Genomic DNA, 25,597 nt, shown 5'->3' with positions numbered 1-25,597 from the left:
AATTCCTACCTACCAATGAAGGTTATTTTAGAAGAATCATAGAATTTTGGTGTTGAAACTTTGGCCCAGAAAAGTTGAGTGGCATCTCCAAGACCACACAGCTATTTGGCCCTAGAACCTGGGTCTCCTGGCTCCTAGTCCAGGGCTCTCCCACTTCATTGCCTCTTCTCAACAGTGCCCATTGGATGCCCTCACTGTGTAGTAGCTTTATGTCTGGACTAGTGAACAGGGCAACATCAGCTTCGTTTCTGGAAACAAAACAGTAGGAGAAAAGTGCAGCATAGAAGGAGTAAAGGTGAGGTCTGAAATCAGGGTCAGATATTTCAGTTCAGAACCATTCAGCATGGTTTCCTCATTGCAAAATGAACAGGTATTCTGTAAAGAATAGTCCCATCTTTTCAGGGGCTCCTCTTACATAGCTATCCAGGTTGTTTTTGTACATTGGGTCAAGAATTAATTAGAATAAAAGTCTAGTGGTCCCTAAATCCAAAATAACTGTGATTCTAACAAGATGTGCATTCATGTTTCCCTTATTTAACTGGATATTTCTAATTTAGGGCTCTTTTGGTTGCTTCCCTGTGTCAGAGACCCAGGATCCTTTCATCTCTTGCTCTTCCAACCCCTCTGGCCCTCCTCCCCAAGTCCAAAATGTCTCACACTGCCACATTCTAGCTAACAGGTGAGGAAGAGAGGAAAGGGACCACAACCTTTCCTTTTAAGGGGTAACTCAGAAATTGCCCCAGTATTTACATGCTCATGCTATTGAACAGAATTTAGTCACATGGCCATACTTAGGTGCAAGGGAGACTGGGAAATGCAGTCTTTGAGTGGCCATGGCCCAAATGAAATATGAGGATTCTATTATAAGCAAGGAAAGAATGGATATGTGGGGACAGTGAGTCATCTCTGTCACAGACTGTGAACAGAGGAAATGGGACAGGCATATAGATGTGGAAAAGGCAGCTGGACATCTGAGAAACCAGGTGGCCTGAGAATTTGACATACTATGTCTGGGAGTCGGCAATTGAAAACATATTAAGTTGTAGTGCATTTTATGAGAGAAACCAGACCCATTGTCCCCAAAGGCATTTTATAAACTCTCTAAGCCTAGTTTCATCATCTGTAAAATGGGGATGATAAGAATGACCTCTTAGGGCTGTTGTGAGGATTAAACGTGGCAATGGTGTGCAAGGATTTTGGAAATTCCAAAATGACAGATAAAAGCAAACTATTAAGATTATACCAACCATCAGAGGAAAGTTTGTTGTTTCTGGTGATCTGTGAAGGAGGCAGGAGTCCTAGGGAATAGCTCACTTGGTTCAAAGTTATCCAAGCTTTCTCCTTGGGCTCAGTGAACTAACTGGTCTTGCTTTTTTCTTCCATGGATGTCAATTCTCTGATGGCACAACAGCCACGGGTGGTATTGAGAAGACAATGGAGACAACTTTTGGAAGGGGTTTTTGCATTTCATAAAGTGCTAGACAAACACACAGCAGGGTTATTGTGCAGCAAATCACCAGACTTTGCCAAAAAACAAACCCCCAAAAAGTGTGGGAGTGAGCAGGGGAGACTTCAATTAACTGCGGCCTCTACTCCAGGCAGCAATTTCTCTCTTGTTTCTCCTCATCCTGTGCAGAAATAAAGTCCAAGAGAGAGAAATATTTTGACTTGTTTTCAAATTTCCACAAGGCAACAAAACACTTTGTTCTTCTGCTTGGAGAAGAGTCTATTTAGCATCTTATCTAGTTTGACTCAAGGCTGAAGCAGTGGTTTTAAGACACTTAAGGACAGAGATACAAAGACTTGTGGAATTGTGTGGTATTCTACTTAAGAATTCAAGGGTTATCACGAGTCACAATATACTGAAGGATTCCATTTGGAGGAGTGATGCCAGAGGAAGTGATGGTTTAGTCATTGAATCCAGCCCCTCTTTTCATGATCCCATTTACTCAGTCCCCTTGACCCTTGCTCCCTTATGCCAAGTTACCAGCCTGTCAGCACAGGAAAGACACAGGAAAAGGCTGGAAATAGTTGGCTTCTGGCAAGTTCATCTTCTCCCTCTCAGAATATTCCTGGCTTAAGGTAGTGCTATTCTTCCATATCCAATAAAGAGTTTAATTGTTTTTTAATCTTTATAAGGAACTTCTACAAGTATAGTTTCTCTTGATTTTCAGTAATGGCTTTTAAATTTCTGATACATAAACCTCCATGTTTATAGATAAAATAATCTGATCTTCAGTGTTCTATAAGTATTCTTTGATTTAAAGGTTATTTAATATTTTTTACATGTTTTATTGAATTAAACTTGGGCCTTGGAGTCAAATGAAGCAGGTTGAAACCTCCACTTTGCAACTTAATAAAAAGATGTCCTTGAGGGGCCGACCCCGTAGCCGAGTGGTTACGTTCGCGCACTCTGCTTCGGCAGCCCAGGTTTCGGATCCTGGGTGCAGACATGGCACCGCTCGCTAGGTCGTGTCGAGGCGGCATCCCACATGCCACAACTAGATGGACCCACAACTAAAATATACAACTATGTACTGGGGGGATTTGGGGAGAAAAAAAGCAGGAAAAATAAAAAAGAAAATTGGCAACAGTTGTTAGTTCAGGTGCCAATCTTTAAAAAAAGAAAAATGTCCTTGAGCAAATAATTAGCTTTTCAGGGATTCAGTTTTCTCCTCTGTAAATGAAAATAAGAGTGATACCGCCCTCATAGGACTGAAGGAAGAATTAAATCAGGTTATACGTGTTCCTGGAACAGAGAAAACACCCAGTAAATGGTAACTAATGGTAGTTGTATTTGGTGTTGGCTCATAGCTAATATCTATAATTATTTATGAAACCACATTGCTACCCCCCTACTTTATACAGCGTAATGATGTCACAGGAGAAAAAGATCCTAAAACAAAAGCCTGTGAGAGCATCAAGTTGGTTTTAAAGTGTATTTCTGCTCCCATACGGCAAGCTTGGGGTGGCAGTTGGGAGAGGAGTGAGAACAGGAGTCTTGCATCCACCTGCTACCTCCAGTCTCTTAACCAGCCAACTGGACATGAATCCGGGGGACAGACGGTGGCACTAGGATGCACAGATGCAGAGAATTTGAGCAGGATGGGGCTATGAAAGCAGATTCATATGTTCAGCAAAGACCCCTTGTGCAGTTGCATGTAGGATGGAGTAGTGGGGAGAGAGGGAGTAAAGCATTGGAGACAGACACCCTCTAGGAGCCTCTAGAAATGACCCAGGTAAGGATTCAAAGGAAATGGAAGAAGGAAGCAGGTCTGAAAGGCGTGTGGAGGTGGCTAGAGGGAGGTGAGTAAGAGGAAGTCAGTTTGTCTCCGGAGTTACTAACTCCAGGGCCAGATGCAGAGGTACTGATGCTGTTAATCAAGATGGAGGGGTCAGTAGTAGAAGCTGGTTCTTGATGAGGTCATCTGTGTATATTGGACATCTTGGTTTGATTTCTTTCTTTCAGTCACTCACTAGTTCATTTGTTCATTCATCAAAAAGCATTGGCTGAGCATTTGCTACATGTCTGATAGTACTATGCTAAGCTTTGGGATGCCAGAGGAATAAGAACTTGCTTCCTGCCCTCAATTGGGTGGGGAGAAGGTGACAAATAAATAGACTATTACAATAGAAGGTGAGTGGTGCTAAGATTGAGGTATACCAAGGACATCAGGGAAGGATAGAGGAGGGGCGCCTAACTAGACTGGGGGCTGGGGGATCAGAGAAATGAGGTAATGTCTCAGCTGAACTGAGTCATGAAGGATGAGCAGGGGCGAGCCAGGCAAGTGTAGGGAGAAGGGCATTTCATGTAGAAGGAGCAGCAGGTTCAAAGGCCCAGAGGCAAAGAATTGAATGGCATAAATTTGAGCCCTGCCAAGTTCTTAAGTATGACTGGAATGTAGAATGTAAGGAAGGGAAGTGGCACGAGATGATGCTGGAAGGATAAACAGGGAGACACAAATATGCTATTGTAAGGGAGTTTTAAAGTGGGAAGTGACATGATCAGATTTGGTGTTTAGGAAGATAACTCTAGCAGGGTGGAGCCTAGACTGGAGATGCAGGAAGTATTGGTGGCAGGGAGAATCAGGATCAGTCTCATAATTATGAGGACATGGACTTAAATGTCCATGCAGATGAAATGAGAGAAACAGATTCAAGCGATATGAGAGAGTACTGGTGAGTGTATTGGTAAGTGTTTGAACAGTGATTAGGGAGGAGGGATGAACACAGAGAGGAAAGTGTCAAGAATTTCTGGTTTGAGTAATGAGAGAAAACACAAGAAAGGAAGCAATTTTTGTTTTGTTTGTGGTAGTAGGAGGAGGAGCAATGACTTGAACTTTAGTTATGTTGAACTTGAATTGCTTGGTAGTTGTTGGGCAGAGATGTTCAAGAGATAGTCACAAATCCAATCTGGACATCAAGAAGCAGGTCAGAGCCGGAGATGCAGATTTGGGAGGTGTCATGTGAAGGTAGTGCTAGAAGCTAAGTGAGTAGTAGATGAACTTACCCAGGCAAGACTACAGAGTGAAAGGAGAAGATGATGACGGATGAACCCCTGGAAAGACCAACACATCAGGGGCAAGCAGAAAATAGGGAGTGGGTAGAGGATATTGGGAAGGAGCAGTAAGGGAAGTAGAAGGAGACCAAGAAGGCGCAGAGCCATGGCTTCCAAGGGAACCAAGAAATTGAAGAAGCAAGAGTGAGCAACAGTATTGAAAGCTGCAAAAAGTCAAGTAAAGACTGAGACATTCCCACTGGATTTACTACAAAGTTGTGATGACTCTGGTAAGAAAATCTCAATAGGTTTGTAGTGAGGAGAGGCCAGAGGGTAAGTTGAGGAGTGAATAGGAGGTGAGGAAGTGGAGACAACTTCTTTAAGAAGTTTCCCTTTGTGGAGAGGAGGTGGGGCACATGTATGATGGGGAAATTGATTGTTGTCAAGACAGGAGCAACTCAAGCACAGTAAATACAGTAAGGGAGAGAGAGGATGGAAATACAGGAGGGAGGAAAGGGAACAGGTGGAATTCAGAGCACAGGAGGTGAGCCAAGCCCTGGACCCATGGTTCATAAACCTGGCTGCCCGTTAGCCTCACCTGGAGAGCTTTCAACAAACTGACACCAGGCCCTGCCCCCCACAGGGTCTGATTTAAGCAGTCTGGAGTGGAGTTCAGGCATCAGTATGTTTTTAGATCTTCAAGTGATTCTAATGGGCATTCAGGGTTAAGAACTACTGTAGTAAGCACTCAGTAATTGTTGACTCCTTTAAGCAAGTCTTGTTAGTCAGTTGATTATTCTCCTTAGCTACAATGAATGTTTCATCATCTGCGGAACAGGTTGTGAAGAAATTCAAGACAGGATCCCTGCTCTCAAGAGGCTTGCATCCCATAGGAGAAATAGTAATAATTTGTCACATATGTAAGTGTTAAATTAGTGGTACAACAGTCAGTAGGGTAAGATCAGGTCTTGTGGTCAGGTGTTAAGGGGAAGATTTGGGCCTCAGAGAGGTGATGGAATCTAGGTAAGCAGAGAAGAGGAGACAGGACAATAATCATTACAACCTGCTTCTTGAGGACATCCTGGGTACCAGCTAGTTTACACACACTATCCCAAATATTATGACTATGCAAGATAGTTATATATCATCACCATTTTACAGAGGAAGAAACTGAGGCTCAGGGAGTTTAATATTAAGGCCACAGCCAGCAATAATTGGCAGAATCAGGATTCAAGCCCAAGACTAGTTGATTCCAAAGCAAGTGTCCTTTCCCCTACAATGTGCTAGGGCCAGTGAGACCCAAGCTCCCACTTACTATTTTGTGCTGTAGCCTCAGGGACACATTGCCTTTGCCAAAGCCCAAGGTGGAGTGAATCTTCTTCAGCTGGGGCTTTCTGGGCAGGGCCATTTGTGCAAGTGAAGTTCACACACATCCATCATCATTCCTAGTGGTTCTCACATGGGTCCCTGGACCACAGTAGCACCACTTGGGAACTTGTTAGAAATTCAAATTCTCGGGCCCTTCCCCAGGTTTACTGAACCAGAAGCCTTGGGGGCCAGGCCCAGCAATTTGTTTTAAGAGGCCCTCCTGGTGATTCGGATGCAGGTTAAAATTTGAGAACCAAAGTTTGGGTCCCTACTTTATGGGTACAAGTCATTCGGATGCAGGTTAAAATTTGAGAACCAAAGTTTGGGTCCCTACTTTATGGGTACAAGTCAAGACAAGTCACAGATGGCAAGTTCCTGAGCATCTGTGATGTACAAATGGAAAGAAAGAACTGAGGGATTCCAACCCTGGAAAAGCTTGTTACCTCAATCCCAGCAGCCTAGTAACTCTGATCAAAGAACTCAGATGTTAAGAGTGACGTCTGATAAGGTGAATGAGTCCCATTTCTAGGGCAGAGTATAGATTCCAATGAAGGGAAATTCTCTAGTCTTGGGAAATATGTCATGGTGTTTTACGCTTTGCAAATTTTAAAACTTGGCCAGTCCTAGAGAAAACAAAATAATCTCTATCCCAAGCAATTTCACAGAGACCTCACGATGCAACCCTCATGGAAATTGTCTCGTTTGCCCCAAAAGAATTTCTGATCATTGACACATTTCCTGTTTGGTCATTGACAGGAGGAAGTGATCGGAGATTTGAAACCGGGCACTGAATATCGAGTGAGCGTAGCAGCTTACAGCCAGACTGGCAAAGGGCGGCTCAGTTCTCCTCAGCATGTTACCACTTTGCCCCAAGGTAAAATGGCTTCACCTCATTCATAACAGGAAAGTGACGGGTGCTATTCATTCATTCCTTCATTTAGTATATATCAATGATGACCTACTGTGTGCCAGGCACTATGCTAGGCTCTGGGAATTCAGTGGTGAACAGAAACAGACATAGCCCCTGCCCTCTCAGAACTTAGTGGGGTGGGTCAACACGTTATCTAAGTAGTGTGCAGTCACAGATTGTGCTAAGTGCTACCTACAGTGCTGTAAGAACATACAAAGGAAGACCCTCTGTGGAGATCATGTAAGAATTCCCTGAGGAGATGACTTCCAAGTAGAGATGTGATGAGTAAGTGAGAACTAAGAAGGTGAGGAAGGGGACTGGGAGAAGAGATTTTATGGACAAAGGGAATCCAACAAAGTGTGGATTTTTTGTGGATCCGACAAAGTCCAACTGTGCTGGACAGTGGGGGACAAAGGTGGCTCGATCACATCATTGCTCACAAGGAGCTTATTGTGGAGGGAGAAGCAAATGGCAAGCAAGCAGTTCCATTGCATCCGAGGTCTGTGCAATGGGCCCGCAGGACCCAGGGTTGTGCACTTCCTCTACCCCGAGGCTCAGGGAGGGTTTCAGAAAGAAACATATCTTTGGTCTGAATTTTGAAAACCGCATAGGATTTCACTAGGAAGAGAAGGCAGGAAAATGTTTCTGGCAGAAGCAATAGTATAAACAGAGGCTGGGAGATGTGAAAGTCTGAATATGAAAATAGTAACAGCAGTTACCTTGGGGTGCTAGGCTCATGAGTGACTCCTACATCTTTACACATGAGCGCATTTCCCAAATGTCCTACTATTGGCATATATTCTGAAGATGTGGGGAGAAAACACATACACAAAAGAATTGATAGTAAGTCACACTAACGCTAAGCATTTCATTTTCCTCTTGCGCAAGTATCAATTCCAACATGCAGAGATGAAAGGTTGTTAGGAGGTGGGAGTGTGATCAAAGCTTTAAAGGGTACACACCATTGTGTGTCCCAGGGTCAATGGTCTGGACATATCCCTGGATTTCCAGCCAGGGATACTGGAGCAAGAATGGAAGGCCAGCTCTCAATGACTCAAACCCTACATGGTGAATCCAGTTGTGATTTTTTGTGTGTGTTTATTTAGTTTGGGTTTTGAGGCTGTTCTGAACAAAGAAGCACATGTGTTTTTTAATATATGAAACCTCTCCAGCAGCCAAGACTACAGCCAACTCTAGTTGTTTGCTGTCCTGCCTAGATTCCTGCCTGCCTCCAACAACACCCCAGCAGCCGTACGTCACTGTGGTTTCTGATTCCGAGGTGGCCCTGTCTTGGAAACCTGGAGAGAGTGAAGGAAGCTCCCCTATTCAGTACTATTCTGTAGAATTCATCAGGTAAGTTCATATGTCACACTCAAAAGCCAAGGTATTGACCTCAGGTATCCCAAGCATCACAGAAGACTAGAGGGAGAGTTGTCTCCACTGCATGTGTATGTAAGAGAGGACAAAGGCGTGGAGGCCTATATTTATACTCTGTCCTTGGGCCAGCTCCTGTCCCCACACCTCTTCTGTGATGGGTCATCTGGTAAACCTGCCTGCACTCACCTTACTTCTTCCGCATTTCCCCTCCACAGTCAGAGAGGGTCCTAGGCTGTGAAAACCCCTGAGGCACCATTGCCAAAAAGCCTGCCTGCTTTTCAAGCTTGAAACTTGCCTCCCTGGCTTTGAAACATTATATTTGAAGTAAATATTTGATGGTGACTTTTCTCGAGGGAGGAGAAAAGAAACCCTTTAAAAACAAGTACAGTTCATTGTTTTCTTCCCATCCATACTGCCCTGGGGCAAGTTTCTCAGTTTGAGTTCAGCCTTTTCTCTTGTCTACCTCTCCAGGTCTTATTATTCAGCTTATCAGAGGGTTTAAGAGTGATTAGAAGTTCTTCTAAGAGCTTACAGATGTAAAAACATGGATTCTCAATGCTGTTATGTAATTTTAAGCAAACACACACACACACACAAACCATGAGCAAAAGGAATTCCCAGTCTAAGGTCCTTCCTCTGAACTCGAGTTGCAATTGAATTTTGAACTGAAGAACCTGGCTGATGAAAACAATGTGAGGTTGGTGTTCTCTACATTAAAGGGGCTGGGATGTGTCTGAGGCCTCTGCTTCATGGATTCACAAAGAGACTAGTTCAGCACCTCATTCCTGAGGTTCTCTGAAGCTGCGACAAAGGATTCTGCCAAGATTTGATTAGGTCTGCTTCTGTTTCTTGACTTCCTAGCCCGTTCCTTGGTAGTGGAAAACAGATACTTGTTTTTCCAGAGAAGTACTGAGTCCCTTTAATGCTTGAGTACAGAGCTCGTTTCAGGCAGGACTTGTTGAATTGCAAGTGGCAGGAGCTTGAAAGAAGATGAGGCAGTAATATATTGGCTCCTGTGACTGCAGAGTCCAGTGGCAAATCTAAATTCAGGGAAGAATAGATCTGTGTCACATCAAGAGTCTGTCTCCATCCATCTCTGTGCTATGCTTCCCTCTTTATTGGCCTCATTGACTTTTCAAGCAGGCTCTTCCTACATGGTGACAAGATGGCCACCAGGCACTGAAGACTTGCAGTCTACTAGCTTATCTCCCCCCTGGAAAAGAGTGGCTCTTTCTCGATGGACCCATTAAAATCTTGATATTCACTCTAGCTGGTCTGGCTTGGATCCCTCTCCATTCTCTGAGTCAATCACGAGGGAAGAGAATACACTAATAGGTCAGACTCTTGTCATATTCTGAGCTCTGGAACTATGGACTGGTTGGTTATTCAGACCTGAAGTACATGGATTGAGATTTCAAGAGGGTTGGTTCCTCAAAGGAAAACTGTGGTGCAGTTAATAGAAAAGGGAGGAGCAGAGGCTGGAAAAATTTAAAAAAAGGATGCCCACAGCAAAGCTTCAGACCAGTGCTCTGCATTGAGGATAATCTACAATCCTGCTGTTGAACAGATTTAGTGGGCAAAACCCAGAGTGCGCCTGGAGTAGACGATTCTAATCCTTGGTTCCAAAAGTAGTTGGACATGAAACCCGGAAAGTCCTAAAACTTCAGCTCTCTCATCTGCAAAATGTGGAGTGAAAGGGAGCATTTCTAATTTACTTGTCTCACACCAGCAAAGCACAATGTAATGCTTTAAAATTTTGAAAAATGCCAGGTTTTTCATGGTAGCCTAGCATATCATCTCTGTAACCCCCAGCAAACATGATGCTTATCGTTTAGTATTAATTTTGTGCCAACACATGATTTTTTTAAACTTGTTTGAAGTCCAGCGTATTGGTCAAAGGTAGAATTGCAGCCGGTGTGCTCAAATGAAAGGAGATGAAGGAGGTCATTGGATTTAGAACCAGGAGAACTGGAGGAGAGTTCTGCCCCCTGCACTCGGAGCAGGAGACCCTGTGCAAGTCACTTCCCCTCCTGAAGCCGCAGTGCCTCTCCTAGTTTGGGGTCCCCAAAGGAGAGCCTGATACAAGGGCTTGGGTGCAAGTAGCTTATTTTTTTTTGGTAGCAGGAATGAGAAAGTGGGGAGAGGGAGACAGAAAATGAGGACATAAAACTGTGTATCACTGAAGTCACTTGACAGGCCACAGGGGCTTCTGTAGGGGCTTGATTCCTGGAGATCTCTCTGAGGTGTCCAGAATTCCACTCAAATTTGCCTGTCAAAAAGACAGGAGCCATTACTCACTGGCTTCTGTCCTCCTCTGTAGAGTGAGAGTTTCCCCTAGGGGCACAATTTCCCACACTTCTAGGCTCTGCTGGTTTGTAGATTAAGGAGGCCAGTCCTGGGATAGAAGGAGGAGTAAAGAGCACAGCCTGTGCTTGAGGTGGGATGCTGGCCCCATGAGACGAGTCTGAGCTCACATGCAGCTGCTAAAATCAGAAGTGGAACAAGGGGAGGTGACCCAGGCCCCAGAGGCATGGACTCCAATGTCCTCATGGACAAACCTGGGCGATAACTCCTTTCAGCGTTATAGTGTGTGATTAGGAGGATCAAGTGAAATCACATATGAGAAAGAGCTTTGTAGACATTGAAAACCTACGCAAATGGAAGGTGTAAATGGGTGTTATGTACCTACATTTAATAATTATAATTCCTCTCTGACAAATGCATTTTAACAATCAGAACTGTCCCTAACATTTGAGGGACTCAGGCCCCAAATTCCTATGTATACGTATTTTTAAATTATGCACCATTCTAACAAATGGTTAAATTTCTTTTTTTCAATTTATTTGTCTTGACAAATATACCTTCACAGTGTCCAGGAGAGCTAGCTCAAAGTTAGAATTCTTGGACATCTTGGAGTTCCACATGGAAAGTAGTAAAATGGGGAAAGCCAGTGCCTGGGTCCAGCTCCTGTACTAGGAATTCTTGCCTCCATGATCTCTTCGAGAATATGTAACTTTGGTCAAGTTATCTGATCTCAGAACCTGCATTTCCTCATCTGTAACATCAAGTTCATGGGACCCTCATTGCAGGGCTGTTGCTCAGAGTCTTCACAGAATGTTGATGCACAGTAGACATTCAATACCTGTTTCCTCTACCCCCATACCACTGTTTCCCCAACTGAGGCTCAATTGCTTAAGTTGCTTTGCAGAGGGAAAATCACTGGGTGGGGACAGAATTCAAATTGGAACTGAAGTCTCCTGACTTCCAGCTCGGTGCTCTTTCTATGAAATGCCACGTCCCCTTCACGTCTGTGATCCACCTTCAGAGGTGGAGACGTGGAGTCAGCTTCCCCCCAGATCCTTGCTGGCTGAGGAAATGGAGCCTGATCTTCGACAGCTGTTTGCTGTTGTTCGGGAAAATAAAGCTCTCACAGCTTGCTGTGGCATTTAGTGTTTGCCTGCAAAATAAATCCCCACATTCACTTGTGACTATCTCGGAGTCTATCCCATTACAGGTGAGTGCCTGAGGATATTTAGAGAGAAGCTGGCCTGGGCTCTCAATCAGAAACTGCAATTTGAGTAGAAAGACTTTGGGGGTCTTTAGTTACTCTATTTTCCCCCAGCGAGCTCTGTTTAATGTTTAATATTGAATTCCTTTTGCCCCGATACCTCCTGTTACAGAAACACCTGTGACAGGTCCCTGTGTGAGCCACAAGTTTCTTGTTATATCCAAGAGGCAGGTGTTTGGCAGGCCAAGGCTAGGAAATTGTAGAAAGCTATTTATTACCAGAGGGTATCCTCAGATTTCGACGATCGTAACATAAAGTTCTTGTCTAAGTTCTGTCACTGGAAGATGAGGTTCTTATTCCTCTCTGTCTTGGTAGGCACCTGTACATCACTTACTCTTCTTATTAAACAATGATAATGTTATCAAAGGCATTTTTAGGAAATAGTCGGAAAAAAACTTTTAAAGAAATATTTAACTGGCTAATAAAAGGTTAGCCTGAGAAATTACACTTACACCAGGGTATGGGGGTACTGACTACATATTTGCTAGTTTGGGTGATACTTCAGGTGGACATGATATATTTGTGGTGCTCTCTTGAGCATCCTCATCCAGCTTCTACCTCCCTTGAAATGGAGGACACCCATGGGATGAGCGCCCTGAAGGGGTAGCCTCGGTAACGTGTCAGAAAGGTGGCTTGGTCCCCGGCTCAGCTAGGACGAACCTTTTAGATGGGAGTAATCTTCGTAATCTCCCCCAAAGTCAGCCTCGGGGTTCTTCGTTAGCTTCCTTGCTAACAGTGGATTTTTGGGTTTTAATCAGTGTGGGAAAGATCTGCAGAGGCAAATTCAATTAAGCTTGCATGCTGTAACATTTTGCAATGTTTTTAAAACTTTTACCTGCTTTTTTAATAGAGAAAAGCCATACATTCGAGGTGAAGAAGAATATTTCTTTTCTAAAGTGATACTGAAAATTTCTTTGTGGGCAGCAATGCTTAGTGTTTATTAAAATAATAACCAAGCATAAATATAGCTACCTATGTTTTGAAATATTTTGGCTATAAATATCTGAGAAACCTTCCTCCTTCTGCCTAAGAATTTCCCCAGGGTAAGTGCCTTTCTCACAAGCAAAAAATATATATTATGGTGGCAATGAAAAGCAAAGGCCTGGAAAAATATTCTTCAGCTCTGATGTACCAACTGGGGTGGCATGTTCCACATATGCTATGTATCAGGCGGGTTAAAGGTGAAAAATAGTTTTCATTTGACTTACTTACAGGTGTGATCTGGTTGGTTAAAATTGCTTCAGAGCTTTGCATTGTCGATTGCTGGAAAGAGTAGATTAAAGCTTGTTTCAATGACTGTTTTCAATAAAAAGTCCTCCACTGGCTTATTTTGGGTGCATGTGAAAGTTAAAAATATTTCTAGGTATGCTCTAAGGTCAGAGCTCAAGCAATGTTGATCTATAAATCTCCACCCACTAGTATTAGCTATACTGATAAATGAGAAAGAACCATGCTTCCCCTCTTTTCCCTCTCACACCTTTCTGCCTAAATAATTCCCTGGTCCCTGGCAGATGCCTTCCACAATAAGACTTGTAATATTCATCTTCTCACAGGGGTGCTTCTAAGTTGATTGCTGTGCCTACATGTTGGCTTCACTTGAGAATCTCAAGGTCGTGCGCACCTGGGTGGGTTTTTAAAATTATTTCACAAATTAATGTTTTTGTCAAAAGTCATCTGTCTTTCCATCCCATCATAAGCTCTTCTTTAATCTACAAGTAACAAGTGAACTTAGTTTCCTCACAGGAAGTGACCCTGCAAAGGCTGTTACTGAAATGAAGATCCAGTCTGGGATTCAGAACGGAAGCTGAACGGATTATGGATTTTCCTTGAATAGTTTTAAGGGCTGATGTGATTTGACTCATGGCCAAGGTCACAGGCTATGAAGGTTAAAGAAGTTTCTTATTCAGAATCGAGACTTACAGTCTGATTCTTCGTTTCATCTCTCGGGTTTAAGTTTGTCCAAATGTGAAATCAGAGCACCAGCTCTGCTCGGAGCTTCCTCTGATCCTGGGGACAAATTGCCTGATTCCAGTTATCAGCTCCCTTAGGTATAAAATAAGGCTAGACTGGTTGACCTCTAAAATCCAACGACTCTGTTTCTCTGTTTTCATGGCAAAGGTGAGGCGGTGTAGACCGGTGGTTTAATGCATAGACTCTGAAGCTAGCTCCCTGGTCCAACTCTTGCCTCCACCACTTTTAAATCGTGTCATTTTGGGTGGAGTATTTACCCTCTCTGTGCCTCAGACAGAAAAATGAGGATAACAATTGCCTTACCTCATAGAGTTTTTGTGAACTTAAATGAGTTGTGACCATGAAATGTGCAGGACAGCACCTGGCGCATGCTGAGTGCTCAGTCAATGCAAGCTATTCGTATTTGGCTTTTTGATAGGTCTTTTCTGCTTTCCTATATAGCTCTGTTCTTTCCTGGCTGGAAGTTTTTAGGCTTGCTATTCTCTGCCAGGATGGTTCTTCTACCTCTTTACCTAGCTAACTCTTATTCAGCCTTCACGACCCCTGCTTAAGTACCTCTTCCTCCAGGAATCCTTCCCTGAACCACTGCCCCCTCCCCAGACTAGGTTAGGTACCCCTGCAACGTTTACTTGCAATATTCAGCACACTTGGAGTTAATTACTTGTTCAAGGTCTGCCTTCCTCACCAGGACATAAGGACAGTGTCTTGACTTCCTCCCCTCTCTGGAATACAGCACCCAGCACGGAGTAAACATACCATGTGTCAAATAGGGGCTGGTGAACATTTGGACACGGGCAGTCATAGGAGTGAATCTAGAGAATACCAACAGCTAGCTGGAACCTTGCACAAGCTCCTTGACCTCTCTGAGCCTCCTTCCCTCAGCTGTAAAGTAGGGATAAGAATAGTGGCTACCTCAGAAGGGTTGGGAAGATGAAAAGATGTCTGCACAGTACTAAAAAGAATGGCTTATGGGAGATTTTTTTCTAATGTTAGTTCTTGTCCTTACCTTGAGCCACATGGAAATGGAAATATATTGCCACACTAGCCACAGGGTTTCAGTGAATCCTTTACCACTCTTATCAGAGGCCACAACCAACGTCCTACCTTACCAACTGCAGAAATAAAAGCTGAGAAAACCCAACATGGATCCACACACGTCTCCCTCCTCCCCAATGACCCAAGGTTCTTTATTGATTTGGTTTTCTCATCACAAAAGGAGTATTGGTATATAGTAAAGCTTCAAATAATACCTAGTGTATGAGACTAACTGGAAAGTTCCCGTTGTGATTTTATTTCACATTGAATGGTAACTTGTGTTTGGAAGCTCTTCGCAATATGTAAGTGAATTGCCAACTGTTTTCATAGCATTTTACTGGAATTTATAACAATAATTGGGCAAATAGCTGCAATATTTAACAGTATGTAGCCCTATGTTGGTTTTCCTGCCTCCAAAGAATAGAGCTTAAAGTATTGAAAGAATTGTTCTTACACAATTAATTAATTTTGAGGAGAATGGGAAAAAACAAAAAATCTCCCTTCCTTTTCAAGAAAGCGTTTAGGAAGTCGCACCATTTAAATATAAGCCTTCCTTACCACTGACAGTAGAACTAAAATAAGCAAGAATGGACATGCTTGGATGTCAGCTGAGATTTCATATTAACAAGTGAGGCTTCATGAAAAATCCTTTTTCTGACCTTTAGTATCCAAATCGAAAATCTCAGAACCACCTTCCAGACGGGTGCCTGGTCCCAGAAATTCTGGTAGCCATCAAGTTCCTCCACTTAGGCTCCAGTGGAAGGGCCATTCTGAATGTTTTTGCAGAAGTCTGACCTACAGTTCTACAAATTGATCCGTTAGAGCTTTACTCCCTCCTGCCGTGAGCTCTCCTGATGTAATCCCCGCCAGATTGATGGGAGTTGACATAAATTGAATTCTTGTGTAACAGCATTGGGAGCCATTTGTAAACTGTAAATGAACATGTGCTCTCCAGTTGCCCTGCCTGGGACAAATTGCCGGCCGAGTTTATCATTACCCCCATTCTATCCATTTGTCATTTGGTTAGGTTGAACCAATTCATAAATAAAGAAAGAAGGCTGAAATCTGAAGGTCAAATAATACATTTTTTGTTTAACTGACTACTTAGTGGTTTTGGATTTTCCTCTGCCATTCCTTTTAGTGTAGACAAATCCTGTATAAAATCAGTCTGTAAAGTTGACGGAGAATTGGAGGCTGTCCTGCGTGTGAGATTTCTCTCACCCCTGTCGTGTTCACCTGGATAATCTGTGGGATCATGTCTCTTCTCTTAGAGCAGGTGCTTAATCTGCAGCCTGTAGAAGCCTGAGGAGTTCAGGGATAGAATTCAGGGGGTCCCTGGATTTTGATTGGACAAAAATTGCATTCTTAGTTTTACCAATGGAAATTGAATGTTTTCTTCAAATATAAATGTAGTCAAGAAACCACAGTGGTAGGAGCAATTCCTGGGCCTTTGTCGCCATTAGAGTCACAGATACGTTCTTGGCCCATTAGAATTGTTGCACATATCTCAGAATACCTGTTACACTTGTCACTACTTTGAAATTATTGTAGTTATTAAATCCATTGCTAGGTATTATCACTTAATGTGTTAAGAAGCACATATATTACTATATCATAATTTTCTATTGTTTTGATAATGGTTTTCAATATATCTGGTTTCCTTTGTGAACCTGTGGATTTTATCTTATGTGTTTAAAAATATTGTTCTGCGAAAGGATTCGTAGGCTTCCTCAGACCATTGAAGTGGTACAAACAAGGTTACAGGATGTTGTCTTAGACCAGGGGTTGGCAGACTTTTTCTCACACGGTCAGATAGTAAACATTTTGTCCTGTGCCAGCTCTATGGTCTCTGTCTCAATGATTCGAATCTGCCATTTCAGCAGGAACGTAGCAATGAGTAAAATCTAAACAAATGGGCATGATTGTGTTCCAGTAAAGCTTTATTTATAAAAACTGGCAGCTGGCTGAAGTTTGCTCCCTCCTGATTTAGGGCATCATGTTATTCCTAACATCAAATTCTGAAGATATTTCAATTCAGCTCCACCACCCTTTATCGAATACCTGCTATGAGCATACGTTCATCCAAACATATACATATTGAGTTTCTTCTGTGTGCAAAGCACATGCAATAGATTGAGAGGCGCATCAACTATTGCTCAATGGATAAGGCAGATGAGCACAGTCCGGAGTGGTGAGTGTTGCAGGCAGGGGTGGGGGTGTGGACCTAGAGGAACACAAACTTGACATCTGACCCAGATTTGAAGGAGTCTGAGAAGGCTTCTTACAAGAGCTGTGAACAACATATCAGCGATAACCAGGTGAAGGGGAGGGAAGACACAGAATGACAAGGCTCAGGCCAGAAGAAGCTACTTGAGCAATGACTTAGAGGCAAGAAGAAAATGTTCCTGGAATTGCTTAGAACGCCTGGAGCTCTCTGTGGCATGAGATAAGGTTGGATGGGTAAGCAGGGGTTGGAACAAGAAAGGCATTGGAACAGAGCTCATATTTGCCTTGAACGGAATAGGGAGCTCTGGAAAGTATTAAGCAGGAAAGGGACCGATAGTATTTGCATTTTTGAAGGATCATGCAGACATCCCAAGGAACACAGATGAATAAGACAATCAGCATGTTTCATGAGCTCACAGCCTAGTAGGGGAGACAGAAAAGTGAAATTACATTAGAAGGTGGTATAATCAGTGTAATAGTAGAGTCAGATTCAAGGCATGGGAGAGTCTTATTAATTCTGTTTCTGAGATGATGCTTAGAAGGAACAATATGAAGGAAAACATTTAGGAAAAGAGCCTCCAAGTAACCCAAGGTCCTGCAGAAAACATTAAATTGTGGAATGACAGGTCAGATGTGGAGGGAAGGAGAACACACATATCGCTGCTTGTGCTATAATTAGGCTGTGGGTCCACTCCCTCTCAGGCCAGTAGAGTGGCCTCCACTGTCAAGGCCATTCTGGATGTTCTGCTGTATCCCCTAGAGGACAGTTTCCTGCTCCAACAAATTCCACTCTCAAAAGTACTTTCCTAGCAGGATTTAACCATTCTCAGCCCAGTTTCCTAGTTAATGTCTGTCACACGCTTGAGCTCACTCCTCACCTCAGCTCCAACTTTCTAGAGAAGGGGTTCTCCGACTGTGGGTGGTTACTCATCAGAAGGTAGTTAAGTCAGTTGAGGGGGTCCTGAACAAGTTCTTCAAAAGTGAAAAAGAATAGAATAGGAAAGAAAATATCAGAGGGTATCACACACAGTAAAAGTAAGGATTCTTTTGTCAAGCTTAGGTTTCAGTTGTGTGTGTGTGCATATGTGTGGTGTGGAGTGGGCCACAATGTCCCAAGTAGGTCTTACTGTGGAGCATTCAAAAACATTGAAAAACAATGCTCTAGAGCATGACGTATCTACATCCTATTTGGAGTTTAACAGGCTTCATTTGCCACTTTCTGGACATTTGATTAAACTATAAGTCATAGATTCCTCTGCATGGCTGACAAAATCTGCTTTCTGTGTTCTTGGAATTTTAGAGTTGGAAGCGCCATCTAAGGTATTCTAGAAGAAACTTCTAGTCCAGTGTTTTTCAAATTACAGGTCACAACACTTCAGTGGGTGGTGACATCAATTTAGTGCATTCCTACCAGCATTTAAAAAAAAAGGAAGAAGAAAAGAAAGAAAATGAAGAGAAAGAAAAGAAAATAGCAAAGTGAATAACATAGTAAGGATAGGTATTTTTTCTCCAAACTTTTCTTTCAGCTTTGTTCTCATATATAATTCGTATACATGTATACATTTGCATGTGGGCATATTGGAAAAGTGTATTTCTTCCTGTGAGTTGAGGTCAGACACATTGAACGAGTTCCAACCTCCTACCATGTTCAGGAAGCAGCTCGTTACATCCTTGATTGATGGCCACCCAACCTCTGCTTCAGTACAGCGTTGGTGCAGCGCTCATCCCTTCCGAGGCAGTTGGCTTCCTTGTTGACTGTTCCTAATTGCCATCAAAGGGTTTTCCTTAAAATGTGCTCCCATCAGCTTCTCTCTAAAGAACCAGTGGGCCTCCTAGTCCAATATGGAAACCACAGAAGGTGTCTTCACCATCTTCATTTGACACACAGGCCACATCTTATCTAAAGACATTGTCCTATGTTCACTCTGTGTTCTCCATCCCAAGCCAAGAACTCCACCTCAGGTGGAGATGGGTCTAGAGCACTTTCTGCTGGGTGATTAACCTAGAAAACCACTTCTCCCCACAATCTGGGCACTGGGCCTTGTCAACAGCAGGTGGTCCAGGGAATTCATAGGGAGTTTGTGACCAATTTTTAAAGTCCCGTTTTATGCCCCCTACCTTCCCCGTAGATTTTTGCCACAACAGGTTTTCTCTGTCTTATATCTGTGCCATTGGCTTTTTAAAAAATCTAATATAAGCTTTTGCATTTATCATTTGAGTTGGCTTTGCCCTTGTGTTTCTGGATATGGAGATCATTTTGAATTTTTTTTCTGTCATGTATCTTATCTCCTGAGACCTTTTCCCAGGCAACTATTTGCATTTTCTAAAATTCTTCTGGTTCTTTCAGATTTTTTTTTTCTTCTTTTTTTTTTTTGAGGAAGATTAGCCCTGAGCTAACATCTGCTGCCAATCCTCCTCTTTTTTGCTGAGGAAGACTGGCCCTGAGCTAACAACCATGCCCATCTTCCTCTACTTTATATGTGGGACGCCTGCCACAGCACATCCACACTTGGGATCCGAACCGGTGAACCCCGGGCTGCTGAAGTGGAACGTGCAAACTTAACCACTGTGCCACCAGGCTGGCCCCAAGATTTTTTTTCCTATATTTATTGAGGTGTGACTGACAGATAAAAATTGTGTATGTTTAGCTTGTACGACTTGATTTTTTAAAGGTGTACAATGTGATGATTTAGTATACATATATGTTGTCAAATGATTACCAGAATAAGTTAATTAACACATCTATCACTTCACATAGGTACCACTTTGTGTGTGTGTGGGGTGAGAACACTTAAGATCTACTCTCTTAGCAAATTTCATGTATACAATACAGTATTATTAACCATAATCACCTTGCTGTCCATTAGATCCCTAGAATTTATCTATCTTGTAGCTGAAAGTTCGTGCTCTTTTACCATCTCCCCATTCCTTCCCTTCCCTCCAGCCCCTGGCAACCAACATTTGACTCTCTTGTTCTTTTGTTCAGCTTAATTAGATTTCATATGTAAAAGTGAGATCATACAGTCTTTGTCTTTCTCTACCTGCCTGATTTCATTTAGCATATTGTCCTCCAGGTTGATCTGTGCTGTTGCAAATAGCAGGATTTCCTTCTTTTTCATGGCTGAATAATATTCCATTATATGTATACATACCGTATCTTCTGTATCCATTCATTGGTCAACAGATATTTAGGTTATTTCCATATCTTGGCTATTGTGACTAGTGCTGCAGTGAACATGGGGTTGTAGATATCTCTTTGAGATAGTGCTTTCATTTCCTTTGGATATATACCCAGAAGTGGAATTGCTGGATTGTATGTAGTTCTAGTTTTAATTTTTGGATGAACCTCTGCATTGTTTTCCATAATGTCTGTATCAATTTACTTTCTCACCAACAGTGTATAAGGGTTCTCTTTTCTCCACATCCTCACTAACACTTGTTATCTCTTATCTTTTTGGTGAAAGCCATCTTAACAGGTTTGAGGTGATACCTCATTGAGGTTTTGATTTGCATTTCCCTCATGATTAGTGATGTTGAGCACCTTTTCATGTACCTGTTGGCAATTTGTACGTCTGGAAAAATGTATACTTAAGTCCTTTGCCCAATTTTAAATTGGATTATTTGGTTTTTGCTATTGAATTGTATGAGTTTCTTATATATTTTGAATATTAACCTCTTATCAGATAGATGGCTTACAAATATTTTCTCCCAATCCATAGGTTGCCTTTTCATGTTGATGATGGTTTCCTTTGCTGTACAGAAGCTTTTTAGTTTGATGCAGTCCTACTTGTTTATATTTGCTTTTGTTGGCTGTGCTTTTGGTGTCAGATATGAAAAAACCATTGCCAAGACCAATGTCAAAAAGCTTTTCCCCTATGTTTCTTCTAGAAGTTTTACCATTTCAGGTCTTACATTTAAGTCTAACCTATTTCAAATTAGTTTTTGTGAGTGGTATAAGATAGGGGTCCAGTTTTATTCTTTTGCAAATGGATATCCAGTTTTCCTAACATCATTTATTGAAGAGATTATCCTTTCTTCATTGTGTGTTCTTGGCGCCTTTGTCAGAGATTAGTTGACTATATATGCATGGGTTTATTTCTGGGCTCTTTGTTCTGTTCCATTGGTCTATATGTCTGTTTTAATTTTTATTTATTTATTTATTTATCTATTTAGAGGAAGATTAGCCCTGAGCTAACTACTCTTTTTGCTGAGGAAGACTGGCCTTGACCTAACATCCATGCCCATCTTCCTCTATTTTATACGTGGGACGCCTACCACAGCATGGCTTTTTGCCAAGCCGTGCCATGTCCGCACCCGGGATCCCAACCCACGAACCCTGGGCCACCAAGAATCGGAATGTGCAAACTTAACCGCTGCACCACCAGGCCAGCCCTTATATGTCTGTTTTTAATGCCAATACCATACTTTTTTTGATTACTATAACTTTATAATATAGCCTTAAATCAGGAAGTGTGAGAACTCCTGCTTTATTTCTTTTTCAAGATTGCTGTGCCTATTTGGGGTCTTTTGTGGTTCCATTCAAATTTTAGATTGTCTTTTCTATTTCTGTGAAAAATGTCATTGGAATTTTGATAGGGATTGCATTGAATCCATAGATTGCTTCGGGTAGTATGGACATTTTAACAATATTGATTCCTTCAATCCATGAGCACAGAATATCTTTCATTTATTTGTGTCTTCTTCAGTTTCTTTCACCGGTGTCTTATAGTTTTCAATGCATAGGTCTTTCACCTCCTTGGTTAAATTTATTCCTCAGTATTTGATTGTTTTTGATGCTATTGTAAATGGGATTACTTCCTTAATTTCCTTTTTGGATAGTTTGTTGTTACATACAGAAACACAAGAAATTTTTGTGCATTTTTTGTATCCTGCAACTTTACTGAATTTGTTTCTTAGTTCTAGTAGTTTTGGGTAGAATCTTCACAGTTTTCTATATAATATTACATCCTTTGCAAACAGACACTTTTTAACTTACTCTTTTCTGATTTGGATGCCTTTTATTCCTTTTTCTTGCCTAATTGCTCTGCCCAGGATTTCTAGAACTATGTTGCCTATAAGTGGTGAGAGTGGGCACCCTTGTTTACCTTTGTTTCTGACCTTAGAGGAAAAGCTTTGAGCTTTTCACCACTGGGTATGATGTTAGCTGTGGGCTTGTCATATATGGCCTTTCTTATGTTGGGGTAAGTTCCTTCTTTACCTCATTTGTTGTGAGTTTGTATCACGAAAGGACACAGAATTTTATCAAATGCTTCTTCTGCATCTATTGAGATGATCTTCTGTTTTTTATTCTTTATTCTGTTAATGTGGTGTATCATGCTTATTGATTTGTGTATGTTGAACTATCTTTGCATCCCAGGGAGAAATCCCACTTGATCCTGGTATATGATCCTTTTAATGTGCTGTTAAATTCAGTTAAGTTCTTTTTCTATTTCTGTGAAAATGTCATTGGAATTTTGATAGGGCTGGCTTTGAATATGTAGATGGCTTTGGATAGCATTGACATTTTACCCACACCTATAAGTTATCACCTACAATTTCTAGTTGCAGTTTTTTCAAGTTAAAAACTGAAAGTCACTTGCAAAATATCTGACTGCAGAATCCTACTAGAGTTTTGTAATTTTCTTCTCAATCTTTTAGGGCTGTCTTGTTTTCACTTAGTTCAGAGGCAATTATGTTTTAGTGGTTCAGCTTTATCAAGTCTTTCAAAACATTTAACACAGCTGTCACCTTTTTTTGCTCATGTTTTACTAGTTCATATAATATTACAGTTTATTCTATTAAATGACATAATTACAATAGCAAACAAAAAAGTCATAAGTAGGTTTGGGAATAGACACAACCGATAAGCCAACAGCTGAATTAGTGGGAACAAATGAGGATCATTGGTTAATTTGACAAGTTGGTTAAGTAAAGGTTGGTAGGGAAAGCTTTGCTTGTGTGTGATATGGCAGAGAAGGGCCATATATTCATATACCTACTTATGGCTAATGTTATACCCATCTTTTATATGGATTAATTGATCATTCATGTCAGAGACACATTATTTACTCTCTTTGGATATCCCACGCTATATTTTACATGTAGTTGGTGCTTAATATATTCAGATCATATACAGAGCTGATGTTTCTCTTGTCTCTCCTCCACTCAATGAGGCTGTATTCCTTTTCAGTTATTGAAATCAAAATACAGTAGAAATCTAACTTAAGTTCTTCCTGGTCCTCATAGACTTTCCCCAGGATTCCAGGTCACATTGACCCATTCAAATCTAGTTCTTGAAATAGGCTATTTTGCACTGGCTTCCTCCTTATCCTTAGATCTATTATCTCTTAATTAGATTATAAACTCCCTGAGAATGAAACTATGTTTATAGTTCCTGCAGCTTCCCAGAATATCGTTTCTGTGATGGATGCCTGGTTAATAATCATTAATCACTTGCCAGTGGAGTAGCCTCAGGCAGCCACTTACTGGGTCTGATAATACCAGAAAAATGATTGCCCACTAAGGTTGAAATTGGCAGGAGAGGAGGCGGTCAAAATGCGACAAAACACAAGAAAAATATACTCCCCAGTGTTTCTAGGACTTTAAATAAATTATTTTCCTTCAGTGTCCTCACAGGTAGAATGAGAGACTGGACTAGATCAGTGACTCAAAGGTTTTGGGATCATGATTATCTTTGAGACTCTGATAAAAAGCTAAGGACAATTTACTTAGAAAAAGAAAAGGATGTTCACACATAAAATCTTGCATGTAATATCTTAGAGCCCTCAGACATTTAGACCAAGTGATCTCTAAGATTCCTGCTCACCAGACTGGACTTTAACATTGCCAGTGATCGTGCTTCTTCCCACCAAAATGAACCAGTGAGTCTTGATTACTTGAATCAGCTAATTGGATTTCCCATAGCCACTGCTGACTGCATTGTATCTGCCCCACTGGAACTCCCTCAGCTCTCCACCTTCTAAAGGTCTTCCACTGATCTCCCGACATGCAGGATGCCCAACCCAGCCCTGTCCCACTATTTGGAAAAGGGCTTAAAGAGCCTGCTGTGCTGGTGGCTGCCCATCTTTAACTGGGCTGGCAGCACATTCTTAGTTCACTCCTCCTAATGCCTTTTCATTGTTGGGGAAATTGGCAGGCTGGTGTTGCTATGGTGATTTGACTGACAACTTTGTAGTTAAGATAAAATGATTTTCTTGAGTGGAAAAAGATAAAGCTATTGTTTGAGGAGGATCTAAGACAACGCTTTTGCCTGGCTATCTCTCTCTCAACCTCACCTTTGCACCTTTGTACCTTAAGAGACTGAACAACATTTAAATGCAAAACCCATGACAAAATCAGAGGCAAAATATTAAAGGTTTTGAACTGGTTTTCAATCCGCATGAGCTTTCCCCTCTCACTCGGTACAGTGAAATTAAATGTTAATGATTTCAATCCTTGTTCACTGAAAATATAGCTTTCTTTCCTGCGTTAAATGAACAAATACAAAATGATTTCCATTTTTGTGGGGGCTGGAAAGGAGCTGTAGTTTTTACATGAAGATTGTTGCTGATATTTGCAGGTAGCCTTGGGTAAACAATGGCACGTTCCCAGAGCAGTTACCAGTCACTTCCTCTATAAATGCCGCAAGGGAAGCTTAGCAGAGGATAATAGGAGAGTTTTATCTAAAGATCACATCTTCTCTCCCTTGACTTTTAGGTGTCCCCTGTGGCTTTCCTCTGTGAAGTGATTTTGTTCTAATTTGAGTTTGTAAATGTGTTTCCTTCCACCCCGCACTGAGGTTTTCGCACTGAGGTTTTCTCTTCGATGACAAAGTTAGTTTACACAAGAAGTCCATCTTTAGGGAAAGGATATCAAAAAAAGAGAAAGGAGCCCTACTTCCTCCAGAGGGCATACCCTGTGACCTCTGCTTCTCCAAACACGTGAATTCTTATGAGCTACGCCCATGGGCCCACAGACTACTCACCGTGAGCCCGCGGAAGTGCCTTTTACTGGGCTTGAGGGCTGAAGGCCTCCATTTGACTTTCAACAATTCCTGCTAATGAAAAACTAGGTGAGCATATATTAAAGAAATCCGTGTATCATTCAGGCATCTCCTTTCAGCAGAATGAGTCTCTATTTCCTTGCCTGATAGGTTGTTCATAATGGAGAAACATCCATCTTTTTTGCGTCCTGCCTTCCTCTACATATCTGTGAGCAGAAGTGTTTAACAATAGAACAACTGAGAGGTGGTGAGGAAGCAACCTAAAAGATGGAGGAGAATAGCCCTTCAATCACTATCACCTCGATTTTTCATCCACTATCAAAGATCTTCTTAATCTAACCTTAACCCATCCACCCAAGTTGGACTCACCATTTATCAGCTGTGTGACCTTGGGCAAGTTACTTACCAGTTCTGTGCCTTAGTCTCCTCTGTAAAAAAAGAGGCAAGGGGTCTTTAATATTAGTATCTACTTCATAAAGGTAGACGTGAGAAGTAAATGAGTTCAAGTATTAGAACAATACTTGGTACTTCACAAGCACTTGATACTTGGTGGCTGTTATTAGGTATTAACTCAAAACCTCCACTCCAACTAGGCCATTCACACTGTCCCCCAGCCACCCATGATAATTCCCCAATTTCACC

At 41.8% G+C, this 25,597-nt stretch overlaps 1 protein-coding gene across 5 annotated transcripts in view; it reads left to right on the top strand.

Moving 5' to 3' along the window:
- EGFLAM (EGF like, fibronectin type III and laminin G domains) overlaps window positions 1–25,597 on the top strand; it is a 175,589-nt gene that overhangs the window by 66,731 nt on the left and 83,261 nt on the right. For 4 of the 5 annotated variants that reach the window (XR_011430149.1, XR_011430148.1, XR_011430150.1 and 1 more), the window contains exons 4-5: window positions 6,623–6,740; window positions 7,994–8,129. Coding sequence is in view for 1 of the 5 variants with exons in the window: in XM_023625723.2 (XP_023481491.2) it covers window positions 6,623–6,740; window positions 7,994–8,129 (254 nt within the window). In the remaining 4 variants the exon portion in view is untranslated. Of the gene's footprint in view, window positions 1–1,857; window positions 2,083–6,622; window positions 6,741–7,993; window positions 8,130–25,597 lie in introns of those variants that run through there. The other variant, XM_023625725.2, reaches the window with a different exon arrangement.

Source organism: Equus caballus, chromosome 21 (assembly GCF_041296265.1).
Source record: "Equus caballus isolate H_3958 breed thoroughbred chromosome 21, TB-T2T, whole genome shotgun sequence".
In the NCBI taxonomy this organism is placed as follows: Eukaryota; Metazoa; Chordata; class Mammalia; order Perissodactyla; family Equidae; genus Equus; species Equus caballus.
The sequence above is the reverse complement of the archived record's forward strand: the minus strand, read 5'-3'. Positions and strand labels throughout refer to the sequence as shown.